Source organism: Danio rerio, chromosome 7 (genome assembly GCF_052040795.2).
Source record: "Danio rerio strain M-AB ecotype USA chromosome 7, GRCz13ab, whole genome shotgun sequence".
NCBI classification, from domain to species: Eukaryota; Metazoa; Chordata; class Actinopteri; order Cypriniformes; family Danionidae; genus Danio; species Danio rerio.
Genome location: NC_141027.1, coordinates 80,815,106 through 80,837,500, shown reverse-complemented (window position 1 = coordinate 80,837,500; position 22,395 = coordinate 80,815,106). Strand labels below are relative to the sequence as shown.

Genomic DNA, 22,395 nt, shown 5'->3' with positions numbered 1-22,395 from the left:
CGTGAAAATCCCAGTAGATCAGCAGTTTCTGGAATACTCAGAGCAGCCCGTCTGGCAGCAACAACCATGCCACGCTCAAAGTCTCTTAAATCCCCTTTCTTCCCCATTCTGATATATTTATATATATACTGGAATCTTGCTTTTACGCTACATAAAAAGCAACAGATATCGGTCCATATTAATGATATAAATATATTTATTTTATAACTGGATTATTTATTAGTATAATTGTAGAAAACATTATTTGTGGGGTATTTTGAGCGGAAAGTTTGCACACACACACTTCAGGATCATCTCTTCATTCTGACTCTCTATTTCTGAACACAAGACTCTTTTGCTGGTCTGGAAAATACTTCTTGGTTTAAGAGTGTTTAGATATTTGGACTAACAAGACAAAAACAAAAACAAGAAAGCATTTTTTGCAGTGTGTGTGTGTGTGTGTGTGTGTGTGTGTGACCTGAGCGTCAGTAATGTGTGTGAATGATCGTGCAGCAGATCTACTGTATTCTGGTGTGTAATGTTCTCTCCTGATTCGTCCTTCGTGTTTGAGGAGACGCAGCTCAGGCTTTGCTGAATATCCTCTTGGTTTCTGTCGTTGTTTTTGCTGTGGCAGGAGGGTTTCCTCTCACCTTCCGCGGAGTCGCTGTGATTTATCCGCAGCGCAGCTCGAGCAGATGGAGAGTGTGGAGCGGGTCATTTCTGCTCTCAGATGTGTTGGTCAATAACCTTTTCCTCAGCAAACACTCACAATCATGCGGAGAGCACTCATTAAAGCCCAATTAACAGCACTTATAGCTCACCGCCAGCTTAATCAGAGAGGCAGCACTCAGGTGTGTGTGTGTGTGTGTATGTGTGTGTGTGTGTGTGTGTGTGTGGATGATTGTAAATATGTTTGTGTGATTTTGTTCTTTTTAGAGTTTGTGCACTTGAGTGTGTGTATGTGTGTGTGTGTGTGCGTAAAAAAATCTATCTGTGTGTTCATGTAAGTGTGTGTGCTTATTTGCTCACTGTAATCTTGAGGACGTGCATCTGACGGCGCTTTTATTGCCGTTAATCAAAGAGCCAGCGCTCATGTGTGTGTGTGGATGGGTGTACGCAGGTGTTTGTGTGTAGGTGTGTGTGTGTGCAAATAATTATGTGTGTGTGTTCACTTTAATGTGTGGTGTTCTTGTACATGTGTGTGTTTGCAGTTGTTTGTGTGTGTGTGTGTGTGTGTGTGTTTGCACTTGTGTGTATGTGTTTATGCACTTGTGTGTTTTTGTGTATGTTTGCACTTGTGTGTGTGTTTTAAAGCACCTGTGTGTGTGTGTGTGTGTGTGTGTGTGTGTGTGTGTGTGTGTTTGTGTTTATGCACTTGAGTGTGTGTGTGTGTGTGTTTGTGTGTGCATGTCTGTGCGTGTGTGCGTGTGCAATTAATTATATGTTTGTGCGTGTGTTCATTTTAGTGTGTGTAAAAATGTCTTTGCATGTACGTGTGTGTGTGTGTGTGTGTGTGTGTGTGTGTGTGTGTGCAATTAATTATGTGTGTGTGTGTGTGTTTATTTTAGTGTTTGCAAAAATGTCTTTGCATGTTCATGTATGTGTGTGTGTGTGTGTGTGTGTGTGTGTGTGTGTGTGTGCGCGCACTTGAGTGTGTGTTTATGCACTGGAGTGTGTGTGTGTGTGCGCGCCTGTGTGCAATTAAGTATGTGTGTGTGTTCAAATGTCTTTGCGGCTTTATGTTCATGAGTGTGTGTGTGTGTCTGCACTTGTTTGTGTGTATGTGTGTGTGTGTGTGTGTGTGTGTGTGTGATGGTGTCCAGTATAAGACTCTGTTGTTAACTGGATTTCCTTTATTAAAGCAGCTTTAGCGAACAGAAACCGTCCTGTAAACGATGCTCAAATGACGACAGTATTAATGAGTTTAATATCTAGATACAGTCCAGGAAAACCGGCACATATAGAGGGATACCGACATCTGAGAGTTCATTTCCACGCTACATTAATTTCCTATTAGATCATCGTTTATCTAACGAATCTAATCCGTCTCACATCAGAAAACAGCGGGGTTCAGGCCTCTGCTTTTACAGAAAGCAACCGTACTGTACGCTGCTAAAACAACGGCCGACTCCAGAAATCCATATTTAATTATGGAGCCTCAGAAACGTCTTCTGCTGCGGGCTCGAGGAATATGAATAGGAAATGTCCCGGAGAAGAAAGAGAACAGCTCCCGGAGCAGAACGAGGACAAATGTATTTGGCTGAAGTGTAAGTTCTGTGGAAGGAGACGCGGAGGGTCGGTTGTGAGTTCAGAGATCGATTCCTCTCTGGAGAGCTGACGTATAGTCTCACGGGCATATTTTGATTTCCAACAATACACACAGCCTGAACGCCATTGATTCTGGAGCTGCATGGATTGTCACGTTCAATAATTATTAGCGGCATTGCCGCTGTTCCTCAAAGGCTGACTGCAGGCACTTGGCTTTATGGCAGGTGAAATTTGGCTCGTTTTAAAGAGCTTGATTCACACGTCGACCTTGGCATTGCTTTAAAGACTTACACACACACACACACACACACACAGCCAATACGCAATTAGCGTTGTGCTGAGCTCTGGATAAGTGTCTCCTGCGTTATTGCTCGGCCTCTCCATAAACCTTGCAAATAAATTAGCAGAGTTTAATGTGATTGAGTGTGAATTTGCCTGTTTCTGGATTGACAGGGGAAAGATGAAGCAGAGTACTGTACTTCAGCACTCACACCATTCAGTGTACAGCACAGGAAACACGAGCGGCGGGTCGTGAAGGAGCTACGCCGCTAGCAGAACTCACTCATTCATTTTCCTTCGGCTTAGTCTCTATTCACCACAGAGGATCCAGCAGCCAACTATTCCAGCATATGTTTTACACAGCGAATGCCAATCCAGCTGCAACCCACTACTGGGAAACACCCAAACGCACTCATTCATACACACAGACTCATACACTATGGCCAGTTTAGTTCATCAATCCCCCTATAGCGCATGTGTTTGGACTGTGTGGGAAACCTAAAGGAAACCCACGCCAACACGGGGAGAACATGCAAACTCCACACAGAAACACCCAATGATCCTCGAACTCGAACCAGTGACCTTCTTGCTGTGAGGCGACAGTGTTAACCACTGAGCCACTGCTCCACACTTAACTGAGCTGAAAAAGCTAATTGCGAAGGTAAGCTTGAAAAGGAAATATCTGAAAGAGAGGTCAAGATACAAGCAGAAATGGTGTATATATACAGCACTTCTGGACACTGTTAACCTAGGGCTTCCTTTTGGTGCGGAGCACACTGCATCCGTTTCTCCCAAAAAATACCTGAAATACTGATTCATCAGAGCACAGTACATGTTTCCACTGTGTGATGGTCCATCCTAGATGCCTCCGAGCCCAGGGAAGTCGATGGCAATTCTGGACACTGTTAACATAGGGCTTCCTTTTAGTCCGGAGCACACTGCATCCATTTGTTCCAAAAGACAACTGTAACATTGATTCACCTGAGCACAGTACATGTTTACTCTGTGTGATGGTTCATCCTAGATGCCTTCAAGCCCAGAGAAGTTAATGGCGTTTCTGGACACTGTTAACATAGGGCTTCCTTTTGGTTTGGAGCACACTGCCTCCATTTCTCCCAAAAAATACCTGAAATACTGATTCAACAGAGCAGAGTAGACGTTTCCACTGAGTGATGGTCAATCCCAGATGCCTCCGAGCCCAGGGAAGTTGATGGCAATTCTGGACACTGTTAACATAGGGCTTCCTTTTAGTCCGGAGCACACTGCATCCATTTGTTCCAAAAGATAACTGTAACATTGATTCATCAGAGCACAGTACATGTTTCCACTGTGTGATGGTCCATCCTAGATGCCTCCGAGCCCAGGGAAATCGATGGCAATTCTGGACACTGTTAACATAGGGCTTCCTTTTAGTCCGGAGCACACTGCATCCATTTGTTCCAAAAGATAACTGTAACATTGATTCAACAGAGCAGAGTAGACGTTTCCACTGTGTGATGGTCAATCCCAGATGTTTCCGAGCCCAGGGAAGTTGATGGCAATTCTGGACACTGTTAACATAGGGCTTCCTTTTAGTCCGGAGCACACTGCATCCATTTGTCCCAAGAGATACCTGTAACACTGATTCACCTGAGCACAGTACATGTTTACACTGTGTGATGGTTCATCCTAGATGCATTCAAGCCCAGGGAAATCGATGGTGTTTCTGGACACTGTTAACATAGGGCTTCCTTTTGGTTTGGAGCACACTGCCTCCATTTCTCCTAAATAAATACCATAAATACTGATTCATCTGACCAGAGTAGACGTTTCCACTGTGTGATGGTCAATCCCAGATGCCTCCGAGCCCAGTTAAGTCGATGGCGTTTTTGGACACTGTTAACATAGGGCTTCCTTTTAGTCCAGAACACACTGCATCCATTTTTTCCCAAAAAAAATACCTGAAATACTGATTCATTTGAGAAGAGTACACATTTCCACTGTGTGATGGTCCATCCTAGATGCCTCCAAGCCCAGGGAAGTCGACGTCGATTATAGACACTGTTAACATAGGGCATCCTTGTGGCAAAGTACAGTTTTCACTGGTGTTTGTGGATGTAACTCTGTATTGCGGTACTTGACTAGGGTTTACTGCAGTAGTCCTGAGCCCATGTGGTGATATGGCTTATAGATGAATGAGGATTCTTGATGCAGCGCCCCCTGGAGGATCGGAGATCAAGGTTTTTCAACTTAGGCTTTTTTTAACTTGCGTTTTCCATACTGTCACAACCTTTTCTAATTTGAGGTTGTATTATAGAAGAAGACCACAGTGGCTTCTCTCAACGCACTAAACTACATTTCTCTGTCTGATATTTGTGCAAGCTTATCAGGAAGTGATCATTTTGTACTCTGTTGTTTCTCATTGGATGGATTTGCAAACATGCTATGCAATATTACAGTTTTGTGCATATGTTTAATTGGCAATATTTGATGGAAACGAGTCACATGAATGAAGCTGAAAGCCACAGTAGTTTGGTGGTGTTCAGCAGACAGAGTGAACTCTTCTGGATTGTATTGACTTTGGCAGCGTGTTTCAAACTCCCAGAAAGAAGTGAGTTTCTCTCTCCCTCCTGACTCTGTTCAGTTATTTCTTCAGCTGGGCTCGCAGTATATCAGCTCTGAAGCAGACTCTGCTTCTGCTAAACTCCTCACAGCAGATTAATGCGTCTATCGGCTGCGGCGACACAGCGCTAGACTCACACACAAGTGTAGATTAGACTTCCCAGTGATCCCTCAGCAGCTTTCTGTAGCTTTTGTGGTAATTTTATACCTGCGCGTTTAGTAAAACAGACCGACACGTAACTGTAGCTCCGCACAGACGAAGCCTACACGCCACAGAAGAGCTAAAATTAGCCGCGTTATGTAGCTCGCAGCCTGTGAAGGTCACCAGAGGATTTGGAGTCGAATGTTTGCAGAAAGATATGAAAATTTGTGCTAATGCCCAAGGGACGATTACTGGAAATGTTTTAAATGGCCGGTTCTGGGCATGACGGATCATCTGTGGTTTATTTCAGACGGATGATGCCAAGAACACATCCAGGTCGTGTTTCCCACACAAAAACAACAAAGCCATCGCGGTTCCGCCTGAAGAGAATGAACTCTTTTCATGGTGACATTACTTTTTACGGCGCCCTCTTGTACTGAGATCATTTCCATTTACTGAGCTGGTAAATTATGAATTAAACCTTGAGAAGTATGAATTTGGAATAGCAGACCTTGGCACTCGCTTGGCATAAATTAAGGACATCTTCAAATCTTTGCTGAATCGCAGCGCTCTCTGAAAGAGCATTATAATGATTTCCCAGACAATGAGGAGCGTTTGAGGCTCTTTATGAGCTGCGGGAAATCCTCCATTACAGCCCAAGCCTCCCTGTGAGTGTCATAATCACGCTTTAGTCACTATTTAGACAGGGATATTATTCTGTTGTCTATCACACGCTCGTTCAGATCCTTCACTGTTTTCTGGAAACAAGAGAAAACGTCTCTAGAACTGTCAACATGCGAGCGGGAGCTGAACGGCGACGCTCTCTGATGTAAATCTGCAGTAGATCATTGCATTTCTAACCAAATCTGACACCAATTGTCCTAAAGTCTGGAGGAAAGCCGAGCCTGATGGATTTTCGCGTCTGTGTGATTTTGTGTACTTGATCGGAGGTGTTTGCAGCTCGTAGAAAGCGAATCCCGAGGGATGTTTGGTCAGTTCAGTGGTAATCAGTGTGTTTGAGCGAGTGTGTGTGTTGGTAATGTTCCCTGGAGGCTTCTTGAGCTCTTGTTTGCTTTAGATTGCTTGTGTTTGCTGTAGGTTCACACACACACACATGCAAGCAAACACACACACAGGAGGTGTTTAACCTTCGCTTTTTCACTTTACAAATGCATGCTGGCCATCGCAGGCTGAATATGTGTGTATTATATGAATGTGAATGTATTATGGTCTGAAATAGATCATTATTGTCTGGGCGGAGTGTTGAGTATTTAAACGAGGCCTCATTTATCAGCTACTTGACAATTTAATACATTTGCATTGTTTTATTTTATTGTTGGTGTTGAGGGATTACCAACTTTGGTCAATTATTATCAAATCACTTATTATAGGTAATGCAGAAATAATGCGGTTTAAAATGCGTCACATTTAACAACCATATAACTGTATTCTTTTTTTTATGTAATTCTTTAATATTATTTATTTATACAAGTGTTAATGTAAGAATAATTGATTAATTCAAAGGAAACTTTGTTTATATGTGTGTATATGTAGTTTAAGGCAGGGGTGTCAAACTCAATTCCTGGAGGGCCGAAGCCCTGCACAGTTTAGTTCCAACCCTGCTCCAACACACTTACCTGTAGGTTTCAAACAAGCCTGAAGGACTCAATTAGTTTGATCAGGTGTTTAATTAGGGTTGGAACTAAACTGTGCAGAGCTGCGGCCCTCCAGGAACTGAGTTTGACACATGTGGTTTAAGGGGTATCCAAACTCGGTCCTGGAGGGCCGGTGTCCTGGAGAGTTTAGCTCCAACCCTAATCAAACTAACCACACCTGACCCAGCTAATCAAGCTCTTACTAAATATCCTAGAAACTTCCTGGCAGGTGTGTTGAAGCTAGTTGGAGCTAACTCAGCAAGACACCAGCCCTCTAGGACCAAGTTTGGATATTGCTGGTATAGTTTGTCTACTACAGTGGTCCTGGAGGTCCGGTGTCCTGCAGATTTTAGCTCCAACCCTAATCAAACACACCTGAACAGGCTAATCAAGGTATTACTAGGTATACTTGATACATCCAGGCAAGTGTGTTGAGCTAAGATGGAGCTAAACCCTGCAGGGACACCGGCCCTCCAGGACCAGGATTGGTGACCCCTGGTCTACTGTATAAATTGTCTGCAACACACATTGATATGACAGTGCAGAATGGCTCTTTGTTCATTTCCCTCGACATTATAATCATATGTTTAATGTGTGGGAGAACACAAGAGGAGCTCTCAGGAGCAGAAGCCTCACCTTGTTTATATTTTCAAAGTCCTACCCATAGAAAAGTCACTCGACAGGGTTTCATAGACAACCCAGGAACCAAGGAAGGTTTCATTTGTAAATGTTGTAACAGGTTGTACAAGGACGGCATTTAAAATCATTAAAGACAACAGTATTTCAATTGTTCTGGCAAAAAAAAAGAGACATCTTGATCATGGGTGCCCAAACTTGGTCCTGGAGGGCCGGTGTTATTGAGTTTTGCTCCAACTTGCTTCAACACACCTGCCTGGAGGTTTCTAGTATGAGTAGTACGAGCTTGATTAGCTGGTTCAAGTGTGTCTAATTGGAGTTGGAGCCAAACTCTGCAGGACACCGGCCATCCAGGACTGAGTTTGCGCTATACTCTACAACATTATACTCTATACTTTATAGAGCTTGATCAGTCGGTTCAGTTGTGTCTAATTGGGGTTGGGGCTAAACCTTGCAGTCCTGATCTAGATCAGCCAATCTGCTTCTGGAGCGTCTTTAAGCACCTGGTGGATTTGAAGAACTGGATCAGTTTTCTGTGGTGTGTTTCGTTTGGACTGGACTTCAGGACAGATGTCCTCCAGGAGCAGGTTTGCTTCTTTGTGTGTCTTTAGGGCAGTTGTGGTATAATGGTCAGTCAGTTAGACTTGTAACCCAAAGGTTGCAGCTTTGATTCCCGGTCCCAACAATAACAGGACAATCTGGGTTTACCATTGTGAATGTTCAGGTTTAAATGAGACTACTTATCCCAGGCATGTCCAAACTTAGTCCTGGAGGGCCGGTGTCCTGAAAGGTGTAATTCCAATTCCAATCAGACCCACCTGGGCTAGCTAATCAAGCTAGCCTTTCTAGAAACATCCGTGCAGGTGTGTTAAGGCAAGTTGGAGCTAAAGTCTGCAGGGCACTGGCGCTCCAGGACCGAGTTCGGACGCCCCTGACTTATCCAGTCCTGCTTCTAGAGTGTCTCTGAGGTACATATCTGGATCTTGCAAATTTAAAGATCTTTATAAGTTGTCTGTAGTGGAGCTAAACTTCAGAACAGAGGTCCTCCAGGAGCAGGTGTGTCTCTCTGTGTGGTTTCAGGGCAGTTGTTTTCTAATGGTCAATGAGTTGAACTTGGAAACCAAATGTTGAGAGTTTGATTGCCTGTCTGGGAAGGAATTGAAGGTGTGGGGAGAGGATGAACTGCACTTTTTCCATCTTCAATACACAAGGACTGTATATAAAACTGTAATAAAAAAAAACTACAGCAGTATTTTAATTGAAGGTCATGACGAGGGATGCCCAAACTTGGTCCAGGAGGGCTGGTGCTTTGCTGAGTTAGCTCCAAATTGCTTCAACACACCTGCCTGGAGGTTTCTAGTATGACTAGTACGAGCTTGATTAGCTGGTTCAAGTGTGTCTAATTGGAGTTGGAGCTGAACTCTGCAGGACACCGGCCATCCAGGACCGAGTTTGGGCACCCCTGCTCTACACTATACACTCTACACATGGCTCTCCACTATTATTTGTATTTCAGAACAGTGTTTATATTGGTCATTTCATCATGAACCGGCTCACAGTGTGTGTGTGTCTCACTCAAAATGTGTGTGTGTGTTTGCACGAGTTAAAAACATAGAAATAATTTTAAGTGTGGGTTAAACCTTACTTGACAAGGCTCATGTTCCCTGATGAAGTGAGTGTAACAGTGGCACTGTGGCTGTGTTTCAGAGGATCAGCTGCCCGCAGGTTTCCCCACCATAGACATGGGCCCTCAGCTGAAGGTGGTGGAGCGCACCCGTACCGCCACCATGCTCTGTGCTGCTAGTGGGAACCCTGATCCTGACATCTCCTGGTTCAAAGACTTCCTCCCAGTCAACACCAGTAACAACGGCCGCATCAAGCAGCTCCGATCAGGTAACGCACCTCTGAACGCTTGGCTCCGTATCGCCAGACCAGAGACGCTTCCTTTACCTTTTGTTCCTTCAATTGGAGGCTTGTTTTTGGATTTGTGTGTGTGGGGTGGGGTGGGTGGGGGTTGATTCTGTAGGAAACGGCTTCGTCTTCTGCGTCCCCTTTTTTTCTGTGTGACGTGTCTTGTGTTCCTGTCTGTTTAATTTATTACCCATGATTCACTGCTATGACTGCATTTTTGGCCGGCTTAAATTGGGCTTTGTTTTCTCTTTCCATTTTAACACTTAGTCGCTAAAAGCAGCCGAACCATGCATAATAAATAACTCTCGTTCTCCATGTCCTTATTTTTTCTTCCTCAAAAAGCGCAATTAGTACGATCTGGCTTCATTCAGGGCTCTCAAAAGAATCATCAAGGTTGTTTTGTTTGTTGCTTTCATGTCATGACGCACACGTACCAGCAGCAGCAGAAGCAGCCTCCAAAACCAAACGCCCAAAAATCCAGGAGATGTCCGTACCTGTGTGTGAGTGTGAATGTGTGTGTGTGTGTGTGTGTGGGAGACCCTCGTTGTGTGTTTGCGCATCCAATTGACCAAAGGGCTGAACATGTTGGTGATTCTTGAGTCGGGAGCCGCAGTAAACGCTGCTTCCCTCCGCCTGCGGTCTCCGGCGTAACGCTTCCACATCCCCTGTTTGAGTTCGCCATTGTACCCCAACCGTGCCGCTTGAGTCGCTGAGAGCAGTTTTCCAGCACTCGATGGTACGATCTGTCTTCCCGGAGCTCTCGGCTCTGCCCTTGTCCTGTTTTCTTCTTCTTCCGTTGTCTGATTTCTCTCTTGATTTTCCAAGCCGTGTTTTGATAAGCCTGTGCAATAGAGTGTCAGATTTAAGTGTGTCAACCAGAGCAAACGTAAGGAATATAATCATATTTTCTATGCTGTCTTTCTTCTCTCTGTTTTGTAAATCTCCAGAGTCCTTTGGTAAGTTTGTAGATCTGAGCACACATGCCTCCCACTAATGTTCCATGTTACTCAAACTACTGTTAAAATGCATGGCATGCATTTTACTAACGGTGTCAATGAGCCAGTAGAGCACACACACACACACACACACACACACACACTAGTTGACTAGCAGTAAATAAAGCACACAAGACACGGTCAGGGCCACGATTCGTCACTGACACTGACACTATCACTCCATCTGTGTCTGAAACCACAGCTCAAAGACTGTCCACTGTTTCACTCCAAGACCAAACCCCCCAGTCAATCCTCCCCCCAGTAGATCAGGGCCACTGCAGGTCTCAGTCGGCCCCTGTGCTTCACCACTGTTGCTCTCTGACCTCTCTAGAGTGCTCAATCCTGTGCTTTTCTCCACTAGAGCCAATGGCTGTCTTTTCTCAGTTTCTCTTTCCTGTTGTAGCCTAATTCAGTCTGTAAGAAAGCAAAGCAAATCTAATTTGATTCTTCTTCCAAAGCGGCCAGACTCTCTTCTCGTACTAACGACTCTTCTTTCTTAATCTTATTTGCATTCATATAATCCACCCAGGTGGTACGCCAATAAGAGGTAAGAGTGCTCAACTCAAGTTCACAGAATGAACAACTGACTTCATTCTTCCTGTCCCACATGTGTCTGCATCCATCCATCCACCCCCCCCCGCCCTCCAACTCCATCCCGTTCTGTTCCCGTCATCCATCTCCCGCCATTTTTGCGTAAGCGCTTCTTCTTCTTCCTTTCGTTTGGTTTTCCTTCAGTTCGAGAAAGCCTCTTGTATTTTTCCCCCACACACTCTTCAGAGTCGATATGCTTACTGCAGCCCAAAGAAGCATATCCTTTACGTGTTTTTTTTTTTTCTCTCCCTCCTCTTCTATTTCATTCTTATGATTTTTTCTTTGGTTTTGGTTTTTATCTTTTGGCCATAGCAGATCATGTGTCCCTTTTTTTGTCCAACTAAAACAGCCAAACATTTTTCCCCCCTTAGCTGTTCTTGCACATGAGCCCAGATGCCGGAGACACGCCGGAGACCTCTCTGCCACGATTTTTCCCCATTAAAAAGCATCTTTCTGTCTTTTTTTGAATCGCTCTTCAATCGTCCTTCATTTGCTTTCCTCTACCTGTACCCTTCTCAAAACAAGCTAAAAAAGCCCAAACAACTACTTTTTTGATAAAGTTTCTGCGGTGCTTTTTTTCCTTCTTCCACCTATTTTTCCTTCTTGCTTTTCTTGGGTTGAAGGCTGTTTTCCTTTTTGACGTTTTTATTTTTGTTCCATTCTTCAGGGCTGGGGAAAAGCTAACAGTGGGTCTGGCAGACCATTCTGAGGTGGCCATTTTGTGTCAAATTTTTTTTGCTTTTTTTTGTGTCAGGAGCCGGCGTCCGCCGCGGTTTAGTGCACTCCAAGAAACGTTTTTCCCTGGGTCATGTGACACCACACTGCTGATCCCATTGGTGGATTTTTATGGGTGTCATTTTAGCTTTGCGTAAGCTATGGCAGTGATTGGTTGCTTTCTTGTCGGCGCTTTTTCTAATACACTTGCATTTTGTTTTTCAGCTAAGGGTTGTCAAAAGGTTGTAAGTTGTGCCGACACACATTTCTTGTTCTTTGGAAAGATTTGCATGTGCTAGAGGTTTATGTACTGGTAACGATAATTCTCCCAACAGATTTTTTCTTCTTCAGTTTTTTCCCATTCAAGCAGCACTTGATTTTTGTTTTTTGACCTGGAAATGCTGCCCTTTTTTTGTCGATTGGCCATTTTATTAATCGATTTGAATTGAATTCAACACCAAATTTCTCTTTTTTTTTAACTGTCCTTCCCCTTTATGCTGCTTTCGTATACTGTAAACCTTTTTTTATTTGAGTCATATGCTGCCGTATCGCAGTTTCCACTCATTCCCATGATGAACAGTCCTGTGAGATGTGTAATAATATTGCAGGGCTACCTCCCTTCACCTTTTGTAGACCTTTCAATTGATAATCGATCAGTATCATCATTATTGATTATTACCACGGCTGTTTTTTTCTAAACAGTAACGATTTTGAAACCACCCGTACGATTAAGTGCCTTTAGAAACCCTGCAACATGTATCTTGTACTCTATGTTTTCCTCTCCATTGATGTGGTTGTAAAATGTCCGAGATAATTAACGCTGCAAAGTTTGTTTTCCTTTGTGTGTGCCTCCTCAAATGTCTACTGCAGCGTTCGCCGTTCGCTCTTCTCTAGGCCCGCTTCCCGGATAGTTTCAATTCGAGCACCTCCAAATTACCCAGTTCCTGACAAAATCATAATATGCATCGCGAATGCACCGTGAAATCCATCTTTAGTGCCGAAATTGCTTTCCCATCGTGCATCGGGCCTAGAGAATGAAGTGCTGCATTAGATATTTTAAGGGGGAAACATTTCTACCCCCAGCTTCCCAGGAGCTTAGCTTGCATAAAGTCTATAGGAAGCTCTGCGGAGAAGAGGGTTAAACGTCAGCATAGCCCAGCCGTTCTGTTGCGTCCACCCTTACGGAGACCCAAACAGAACAAATAATGCAATTCATACTGAGAAATAGGCCTAGCGAGTGTGACTGAGTGAAGGTTGTTTAATGGCTTCTATTATTATTGTAATTACCTTCTTCTCTGCTGCGTGTTTTCTCCCACTGTGCAGGAGCGCTGCAAATCGAACAAAGCGAGGAGTCGGACCAAGGGAAGTACGAATGTGTCGCGACCAACAACGACGGCACACGTTATTCCGCTCCTGCCAACCTGTATGTCAGAGGTAGGAAAAGCCCACGGCGGTAAAGAAAAGCAACAAAAGAGCACGCACACACACCTGAATGACACCCGAGAGCGCCTCAGCTTTGTTGTTTGGATCGCTTTGGTTTTCTACAGCCCTGATTTTCTGCCTGTTTTGAGTTTATTCTCTATTTTAATGACGTTAATGCTTGCTGTGTTTGTTATGTTACTGACTCTTAAGCAATGATAGAATGACTTTAACCTCTCTGCAGCAAATGTCTGAGCGCTCTATTTAGCACCTTTATTTCTCACTGCAGACGTCAAACTATATTTTCATTTATTCTAATTGAATTTCAATGTTTACACTACAGTCTTCAGTCTAATATAATGTAAAAGGTGTATGTGTGATTCTTCATTTAGATGACCTGATCATATTAAAGGAGACATTATGCCACATATGCAGTATTTGTGTTTTTATAAAGCATCAAAAGTCATTCATTTTAAGTTCTTAAGCTTGATTAGAGTCAGCCACTTTTAATGTCACTGAATGAAGAAGGTCGTGTGACTGAAGAATCACTCCTCTGTATGAATATGAGATGTTTATTGATATTAACATATGATGGAGGATTTGTCTTTGTGTGCATTCTTCACTTCAGGTTTATAAGTATATAAAGTCAACATGAAATTGCATCAGTATCCCCTTTATATATATATATATATAACAAGACATTATTGAGTAGTCTGCTTTATAAAGAAAACTGCTTTGCATAACAAGAGTGTTAAAAGCACCACAGCCATATCACCTTGCAGCCCGAGAGCAGTTACTCAAAGCTGAGCAGGGCTGAGCCCGGTCAGTACCTTGATGGGAGGCCACATGGGAAAACTAGGCTGTTGTTGGAAGTGGTGTGGTCAGCAGGGGGCGCTCAACCTGTGGTCTGTGTGGTTCCTAATGCCCCAATTAAAGTGAAGGGGACACGATACTGTTAAGCTGTGTTCACACCAGACGCGGAACGCGCGGATAAATTGCGCTATTCGCTTGTAAATAGCTGCGTGAACAAGGTTACTCACTTTATTCGCGCGTCAAATTCACTTCAGAACAGACGCGGATTGGCGTGATGGGCAGGGCTTCTGTCTGCCCCGTGACTCTAGCTTCATAGCTAAAGGGCTAACATGGATTTTATGAAGAAAATAACAGTGTTTATGTGCTTTATGAAGGATGATAAACAGCGTCGATACGTTTAGAGCCGTGTCTGAGTCCACTACATCCTTTCAGAGGTGCATCCAGCTCTTTAAGCTCATAGACTCCTCCAGAAACTGAACCTGGCTGATGGAGGTTTTCAGCGGTGCCTCTGACTGAGCCCAGCCCAGTTTGATGAACTTCTTGTGGGTGTCTGCTGGGGGATTTCCCCTGGGACACTGACAACAGGCGATACGTCACAATCACGCCCCCACAAGAGCAAGACCCTGATTGGTTAACGCGGCCAGAATGTCCGCTAAAGTTCAGATTTTTGAACTCGAGTGATTTGCGCAAAATGCACATTAAGCATGTCAAATGCTCAATTCGCACCATGCCATTCGTGCCATTCGCACCGCGCAATACTCGTCATTCGCGCCGCGCCATTCATGCGTATCGCACCGCAGGATGTCTATTTGCACGTTTGCATTGACTTAAAATGTAAATCACTCGCACTTGACGTGCGTTCCGCGTCTGGTGTGAACGCAGCATTAGTGGGTGCCGTTTTTCCGATAAACCGAGGTCCTGACTCTCTGTGGGCATTAAAAATCACATGGCATTTCTCGTAAAAGAGTAGGGGTCGTCAATTGGCCCTTACAATCATGGCCTCCCAATCATCCCCATCCACCAAACTGGCTCTATCACTGTCTCTCCACTCCCCCAAATGCTGGTGTGTGGTGAAGCGCTGGTGCTCTGTAGCTGCCGTCACACCACCTAAGTGTGCACACTGGTGGTGGTGTGGAGAGACTTGGGTGCATGGCCATACACGATAAATGCGCTATATAAATACACAATACGTTCAAAACAAGACCACTAATCAGACTTTTGATTTCATGTTGACTTTAATACAAAATGTAATACTTTCAGCTGCCAAAATATGCTCCATCCTATAAAACTTGAAGGCCTGATGTACTTAGGAGAGCGGGCGTATTGATGCACAGGCCCAGTCATGTGGTTTACATTAAAACGCATGTATATACACGTCAAATATGAACAAAACTCCAGACCAAAGTCAGCGCGAGCCGCAGGGACCGCTGATGGCACGTAAAGCTCATAACTGGACCTGTGTCATTTTCTTTAATGGGCAGCGCATTAAAAGGCCTGTAAAATGCAGCACACTTTTCTTTTCCTAGACATTCTGTCTCTAGCAGCAATTCTCTGGGTTGAATGTGGCCTGTTTTACTCTCTCTGTATTTTCCCTTGTTTTTCTCCTCATTTTATTTTGTTTCCGCATCAATTCCCTACATCCCTCAGAGCTGCGAGAAGGTTGGTGTGTTTTTTCTTTCTAACCATCTTCAAACTGAAAGCCTGTGATACAAACACTAGTCACGATTCCCGAGAGTGCGAAAGCAATGATTGTAGCTGCATTTGCGTGTCTATGAGTCGATTCTGCTTTTGGTTCCTTATGTTTTGGACAGTTTCCTTTTGTTGTGGTCTGAACAAACGTCCTGCCCTCCGCTGTACTGCTTGACCAAAAAGTGGTGCATGTCAGTCCGAATGTGTGCAGTATGTCGGGGAGGGGGGGGGTCTGCATGGTGGATTGGTCATGCTCAAGTTGTCCGTTCTTCACCCTCATGTCAGTGGTCCTGCTTCGCTACTCTGACCAGCACCACGCACACGCTCTCCTCGTAACACTCAGCTGTGTGCTGACCTTGCTCGGTGCAGACTGTGATGGGACATGCTCCGCAGCTCTGTGAGATCAGATATTTTCTTTCCTTTCCACCTAACAAGCTGCTAATAAAGGACAATTGATGCATGTAGAGCGTTGTTCTCTAGACTCGACTAACGGAACGGTATTCAGATGAAAGGGAAAACATCATGTCTCCTGGAACAGCGTTTCAATTGGAAATTAATTGCAATAGGATTGGAAATCTGTTCGCAATAATTAGAGATTTCATCTCTAGAGAACCGCAACATCTCCAGTCAAGAGGCGAGCCACGCGTCACTGAAACTCTCACACTTCTTGAGGAGTCTGAAACTCTTTATCAAGTGTTTGTTTGGGTTCATCGTAAATCTATTATGCTTTTATTATGATATATAAAGACCAGTATCTGCCCTATTAAACGGAAGAAATCTGGCACGCAGACTGGGATTTAACCCTGCTGAAAATCCTGCATAAACCAGTATGGTCCAGGCTTGTTAAGACTACACTAGTCCTGGTTTAACTGTGGACCAGTATAGTCATGTTGGCGTAGCTCACCACTCCAACTTCCCATGCTGGAGATGAGCTGCAACTCACGCTGGTCTCTGAAGTAAAACATATATCTGCTGGTAACCAGAAGTAGCCAGAAATCATTATGGCATAGGTCTCAAACTCAATTCCTGGAGGGCCGCCGCTCTGCACAGTTTTGCTCCAACTCTGATTAAACACAGCTGATCGCGCTAATGAAGGTGTTCGTGATTCATTTGAGCACCTTGATTATTTGGACCAGCTGTGTTCGATAGGGTTGGAGCAAAACTGTGCAGAGCTGCGGCCCTCCAGGAATCCAGTTTGAGACCTATGCATTATGGTAAGCAGTAATGCAGGACTTTTCAGCAGGGAACCCTCACCATGATGCAGATCAAATCCCCCTATCTGTAGTTTAGGCTGCGTCCACACGGCAATGACTGTGTTTTTGTCTTTTGCAGATTCTAAAAGTTTTGCATTCTCACACATAAACATCTGCGTCCAAATGAAAACAGTAAAGCTGCTTTAAATGGTGTGATACTTATCCCACACCTATAGGTGGCGCTGTAAAGACACACACATGCATGTGCATGAAGTCCTTCGGAGTTTATACAAACACAAGATGATGCCTAATGCATGTATATCTAAAATTTCTGAGCCGTGTAACTGTTAGTGCATCTCTGCTGGTCGTCTAGTCCAGGGGTGTCCAAACTCAGTCCTGGATGGCCGGTGTCCTGCAGATTTTAGCTTCAACTTTCCTTAACACACCTGCACTGATGTTTCTAGAAAGCCTAGCTTGATTTGCTAGCCAAGGTGTGTCTGATTGGGGTTGAAACTAAACTTTGCAGGACACCGGCCCTCCAAAACCGAGTTAGGACACCCCTAGTCTACTCGATACCGCATTATCAAGGTTTATTGTAATATTGGCGATGAATGTAGCTCTGTAAGCTGCCGTTTTGTGTTCCTGGCTGCAAGATTCTGACTAGTCACATGTTACAGTCACGTTCATTTGTAAAAAGTTTAATTTTGCTTATCAACATGGCTATAGGAGGAGTGGTGTTTGGAGATGGTTTGCTGTGTGGACGAGGCCTTACGTTACTCTTAATTAGCTTTCTCCTGTGTCTCTGATTAGGGTTGGAGTCTCAGTCTGCAGATCAGTGGCCCAGAATGTAGTCTTCATCTTTACTATAGTCATCTACTTCATTGTTTCCCGGCCCTGTTCTTGGTTGCACTCCAGCAGCACATTTCAGACATTTCCCCTCATCTGCCCTACTGAAAAAAACAGCTTAAACCAGCGCTGGCTGGTTTTAGCTGGTTGACCAGGCTGGTTTTAAAGGGGTTTTGGCCACGTCCAGGCTGTTTTCCAACCATTTCCAGCCTGGTCTCAGCTGGTCAGGCTAGGAGATGACCAACTAAAACCAGCTTGACCAGCCTAGCCAGACTGGGAGTCCAGCCAAAACCAGCTATGTCCAGTTTAAACCAGGCTGGTCAAGCTGGTTTTAGCTGGTCATTTCCCAGCCTGACCAGCTGAGACCAGGCTGGAAACCAGCCTGGAAGTGGCCAAAACCCCTCTAAAACCAGGCTGGTCAGCCAGCTAAAACCAGCCAACAAGCCTAGGCTGGTTTAAGCTTTTTTTTAGCAGGGTGAACCAACAAAAAGAAAAAGCTAGTGTGGAAACATACCCTATCGGTGTACCTCAAGATTCTGGATGCTCTGTCTCAATCAAAAGTAAACGAGAATCTTGCAAGACAGTTCCGATCATCGCAAACTCGAGTGATTTGTTGTCCTCAGATGGACTCACTGTAGCAGGACTGATAGAAAGCGCTGAACACTGACTCCCAGAAGCTGCGTAAAGCTGCCAGAGTGTGTGTGCATTACACATCAGACGCTGCTGTCTGAGACTGACAGTATGTAAGCAGTAACACTGACATTGGTTCAGTAATTCTGGACTCTTGAATCTTCTTCCACCCTTCTGCTGTCCCATAAACCCTTGTGTGAGGAGCTGGCAAATAGTACCCCTTCTCTCTCTCCCACGTCTTCTCTCCCTCTTGTCTCTCTATCTCCCCCCTCTCCCTGTCTCTTTCCCTGTGTCTCAGAGACTCCTGCTTTTAATAGCGCTGTAGATTTCCTGTTAACTGACTCCTCTACTCCTCCCTTCTCTTCCTCGTCTCCTTTCCTTGTTCTTCATCTCTCTCCAATCCCCCAGAGTTTCCCTGTGGAATGAGCAGTGTGCTTGTTTGCATGACAGATTCAGGAATGCCCCCCCCCCATGCCCCATTTACATCGAGGGTTTATCTTTTGTTCGTCTATTCATTTGTTTAATTTCCATTTTGACTGGGTTTCAGATTCACCCCTCACATCGTCCACCCATTTGTTTATTCGAGGTTGTTTTCGCTGACACGTGCGTCCACTTTTTGAATGGCAGCCGCAGGCAGTCACAGCTGGTCTCTACTTGTTGTTAGTTTGCCGGCGGTCCTGTGATGGGGCTCGCCGCTGTGTGTGATGTGGCAATGTGATTGGGCACATTTCTTCACATCAACTGGAAGAGAACGCAGCATCGAAGTTGTACAAACACACGCAACTCCTGCATGCTGTGGCCCTCCAGTTCCCCCGTGTGCTGCCGTCTGTCTGTAACGCGTGGGTCACCTGTGCATGGCGTCTGTTTCCATGTCCCAGTCCAAAGGAAGCGAAGCGAAATGTTTGTGTCTTCTACATGTGCAGTAGTTTGGATCCTGCTATATTTCGCTCATTTGAGAAAGGGTGTAATCCACCAAGTGTTTGTTTGATTTGTCTGTTAAATGCTCCCGAATGTACCATCTGCTTGTGTCTGTGTGGGAAGTAACTGGTCCTTGTGTTCTCTTCCAGTGAGACGGGTTCCGCCCCGGTTCTCCATTCCCCCAACGGATAATGAAATCATGCCTGGTGGCAGTGTAAACATCACCTGTGTGGCCGTCGGGTCACCCATGCCCTATGTTAAATGGATGCTGGGGTCAGAGGATTTGACCCCTGAGGATGACATGCCCATTGGGAGAAACGTGCTGGAACTCACTGACGTGCGGCAGTCAGCCAATTACACGTGTGTCGCCATGTCAACGCTGGGCGTTATAGAGGCGGTCGCACAGATTACGGTCAAAGGTGAGAATCTAAGAGACGACTCGATGCTTAGCATTCCATCCGGCACCACACTTCTGTTATTTGATCCGTCTTATCACATTTTGCAGATGAAACCACAAGCTCCTACTGCTGGCACACTTGTTCGCTCAAACAGGCTGACACACTCACAGCTGCTCACACACACACACACACACACACACAAAGCCTTTTGTCTCCAGCAGACATAACAAAATCACATTAGTCATAATATGCCCCAAGAGACAGCACGCAAAGACTAAACATTATCTGTCCTATCGCCAACCTCACCTAATGCGCTCTGAATTAAAGCAATAAATTACAGCCGGTGGAATATTTAAGACATGTACTAAACAAACCGCAGAGTCTCGCTTTTCTCTGGGGCAACTTGGTTTTCTTCTTATCGCTGAGGAGCTGTCAGGACTGTGAGCTCTTTTGCTGTATTACATTAGCAGCAAGCAGTGCTGGAACACACATCTACTGTGTTTTGGCAAGCTGACATTTTAACCTTCGGCTTGTATCCCAGGGGAAGAGCACATGGTCCGTGAATGCTAATGACAAAGCCGAACGACACTGCAGAGCCAACCAATACAAGAGCACAAACTAATCAAAGGCATTCTATTATTTAGTAGAAGAACTGTTTGAGTCTCTAAGACCGCAGTTTAGCCAATTGTTTATGTACTTTGACAGCGACGGAACTGTGTGCAGTATTTATCTACAGCTTGCATCTTTATTAGCCTTTGCAATCCGGACACTGAAAGATTTGCAAGGATACATTTGATTTGGGCGAGGCAGTGGTGCTGTCGCCTCACAGCAAGAAGGTCGCTGGTTCGATCCTCGGCTCAGTTGGCAATTCTGTGTGGAGTTTGCATGTTCTCCCTGCCTTCGTGTGAGTTTCCTCCAGGTGCTCCGGGTTTCCCCCACAGTCCAAACACATGCGGTACAGGTGAATTGGGTAGGCTAAATTGTCCGTAGTGGATGAGTGTGTGAATGTGTGTGTGGATGTTTCCCAGAGATGGGTTGCGGCTGGAAGGGCATCCGCTGCGTAAAAACTTCCTAAATAAGTTGGCGGTTCATTCCGCTGTGGTGACCCCAGATTAATAAAGGGACTAAGCCGACAAGAAAATGAATGAATGAATGAGTGAATGAACATTTGATTTGTACATTGTTATGTTTCTATACACACTTCAGGGCTTGAAGACCTTCGAAGACCTGCATCCCAGTGAATACTGACTACCTTTAGTAAATATAAAATAGAAACACACCATTCGGTCTCCAGTGATCACTAGCACTTAATCACAGTGGATTTTCCTTGTTCCACATAATTGAAATCCACTAATTCCCTTTTTATTTTGCTCCAGCTTTACCGAAGCCACCAGGTGTTCCCCAGGTAACCGAACGCACGGCAACAAGCATCACGCTCACATGGGATTCTGGAAATCCCGAACCTGTTTCGTACTACATCATCCAGCACAAGCCCAAAAACTCTGAGGACTCTTTTAAAGAGATTGATGGAGTTGCTACCACTCGATACAGCGTGGGCGGGCTGAGTCCTTACTCTGACTACCAATTTAGAGTAGTCGCCGTAAATAACATTGGACGCGGGCCTCCCAGCGAAGACATTGAGGCCAAAACTGCGGAGCAAGCGCCAAGTACCGCCCCACGACAAGTCCGAGGGCGCATGCTAAGTGCCACTACTGCTATCATACACTGGGACGAACCCGAGGAGGCCAACGGCCAGATTACAGGCTACAGGGTTTACTACACCACCGATCCCAGCCAGCACGTCAACCAATGGGAGAAACAGATTGTAAGGACCTCCAATTTTCTCACCATTCCCGGTCTGACGCCCAATAAGACTTACTACATCAAGGTCCTGGCCTTCACCTCTGTAGGGGACGGACCGCTCTCATCAGATCTGCAGATCATAGCCAAAACTGGAGGTGGGTTCGGGGAATCAGAGCATTTTTCAAAATAAAACATTTGGAGTGTTTGTCATTTATGCTCTTGTGATGTTTTGTAGTGCCCTCTCAACCAACCGATTTCAAGGGTGAAGCCAAATCCGAGACAAGCATTTTGCTATCGTGGAACCCCCCAACTCAGACAGGCCAGGACAATCAGATCATCGGATATGAGCTTCTCTATAAGAAAGGAGATGACAAAGAGGAGGTATGAACGCCGTCAGTCTTCAAGAGCTGTCTGAACTGAGTCTGTATTTTGGTTTTTAACTTTCATTTTGTTTTGTTTTTTTCTAGAAACGTGTTAGCTTTGAGCCCACCACGACCTATTTACTCAAAGAGCTGAAGCCATTCACTACCTACATGTTTCAGCTGGCTGCTCGCAGCAAACACGGCATCGGCGCGTACACCAACGAGATCTCGGCCGAAACGCCTCAGACACGTAGGTCTCCTTCTGTCCTTACTGTGTCTGTCCTCGACATGCGCAAGAGCAAGACAGTATCAGGACTCGCTCAAGCTGAAATCCTCCACTTCTCAGCAGCGCTTGCTAATGTGGCTCTGGAGGAGTTTGAGCAGTGGTTTACACTGGGAGATTTTCGGAGAGAGGTGGAGGTGTTTCAGTTGAGAGTTGAAGGCGATGTTAGTGCACATCTTGTTTGAGTGAAAGTCATGCTGTAGTCAAATGACAAGGTCGCTTTGTTGAGTTTGCTGTCAAATATTAGCCAGCTGCAAGATGAGAGTGAAT

The 22,395-nt window shown here is 45.0% G+C and overlaps 1 protein-coding gene across 50 annotated transcripts in view; it reads left to right on the top strand.

The window, feature by feature from the left end:
- ptprda (protein tyrosine phosphatase receptor type Da) overlaps window positions 1–22,395 on the top strand; it is a 334,943-nt gene that overhangs the window by 246,289 nt on the left and 66,259 nt on the right. For 20 of the 50 annotated variants that reach the window (XM_087258611.1, XM_087258610.1, XM_087258652.1 and 17 more), the window contains 9 exons: window positions 9,268–9,453; window positions 10,419–10,427; window positions 10,996–11,013; window positions 13,095–13,205; window positions 15,651–15,662; window positions 19,429–19,698; window positions 21,054–21,635; window positions 21,716–21,861; window positions 21,948–22,092. In XM_087258611.1, coding sequence (XP_087114737.1) covers window positions 9,268–9,453; window positions 10,419–10,427; window positions 10,996–11,013; window positions 13,095–13,205; window positions 15,651–15,662; window positions 19,429–19,698; window positions 21,054–21,635; window positions 21,716–21,861; window positions 21,948–22,092 — 1,479 coding nt within the window. The remainder of the gene's footprint in view (window positions 1–9,267; window positions 9,454–10,418; window positions 10,428–10,995; window positions 11,014–13,094; window positions 13,206–15,650; window positions 15,663–19,428; window positions 19,699–21,053; window positions 21,636–21,715; window positions 21,862–21,947; window positions 22,093–22,395) is intronic. The other 30 variants (XM_087258629.1, XM_087258649.1, NM_001443020.1 and 27 more) reach the window with 5 other exon arrangements.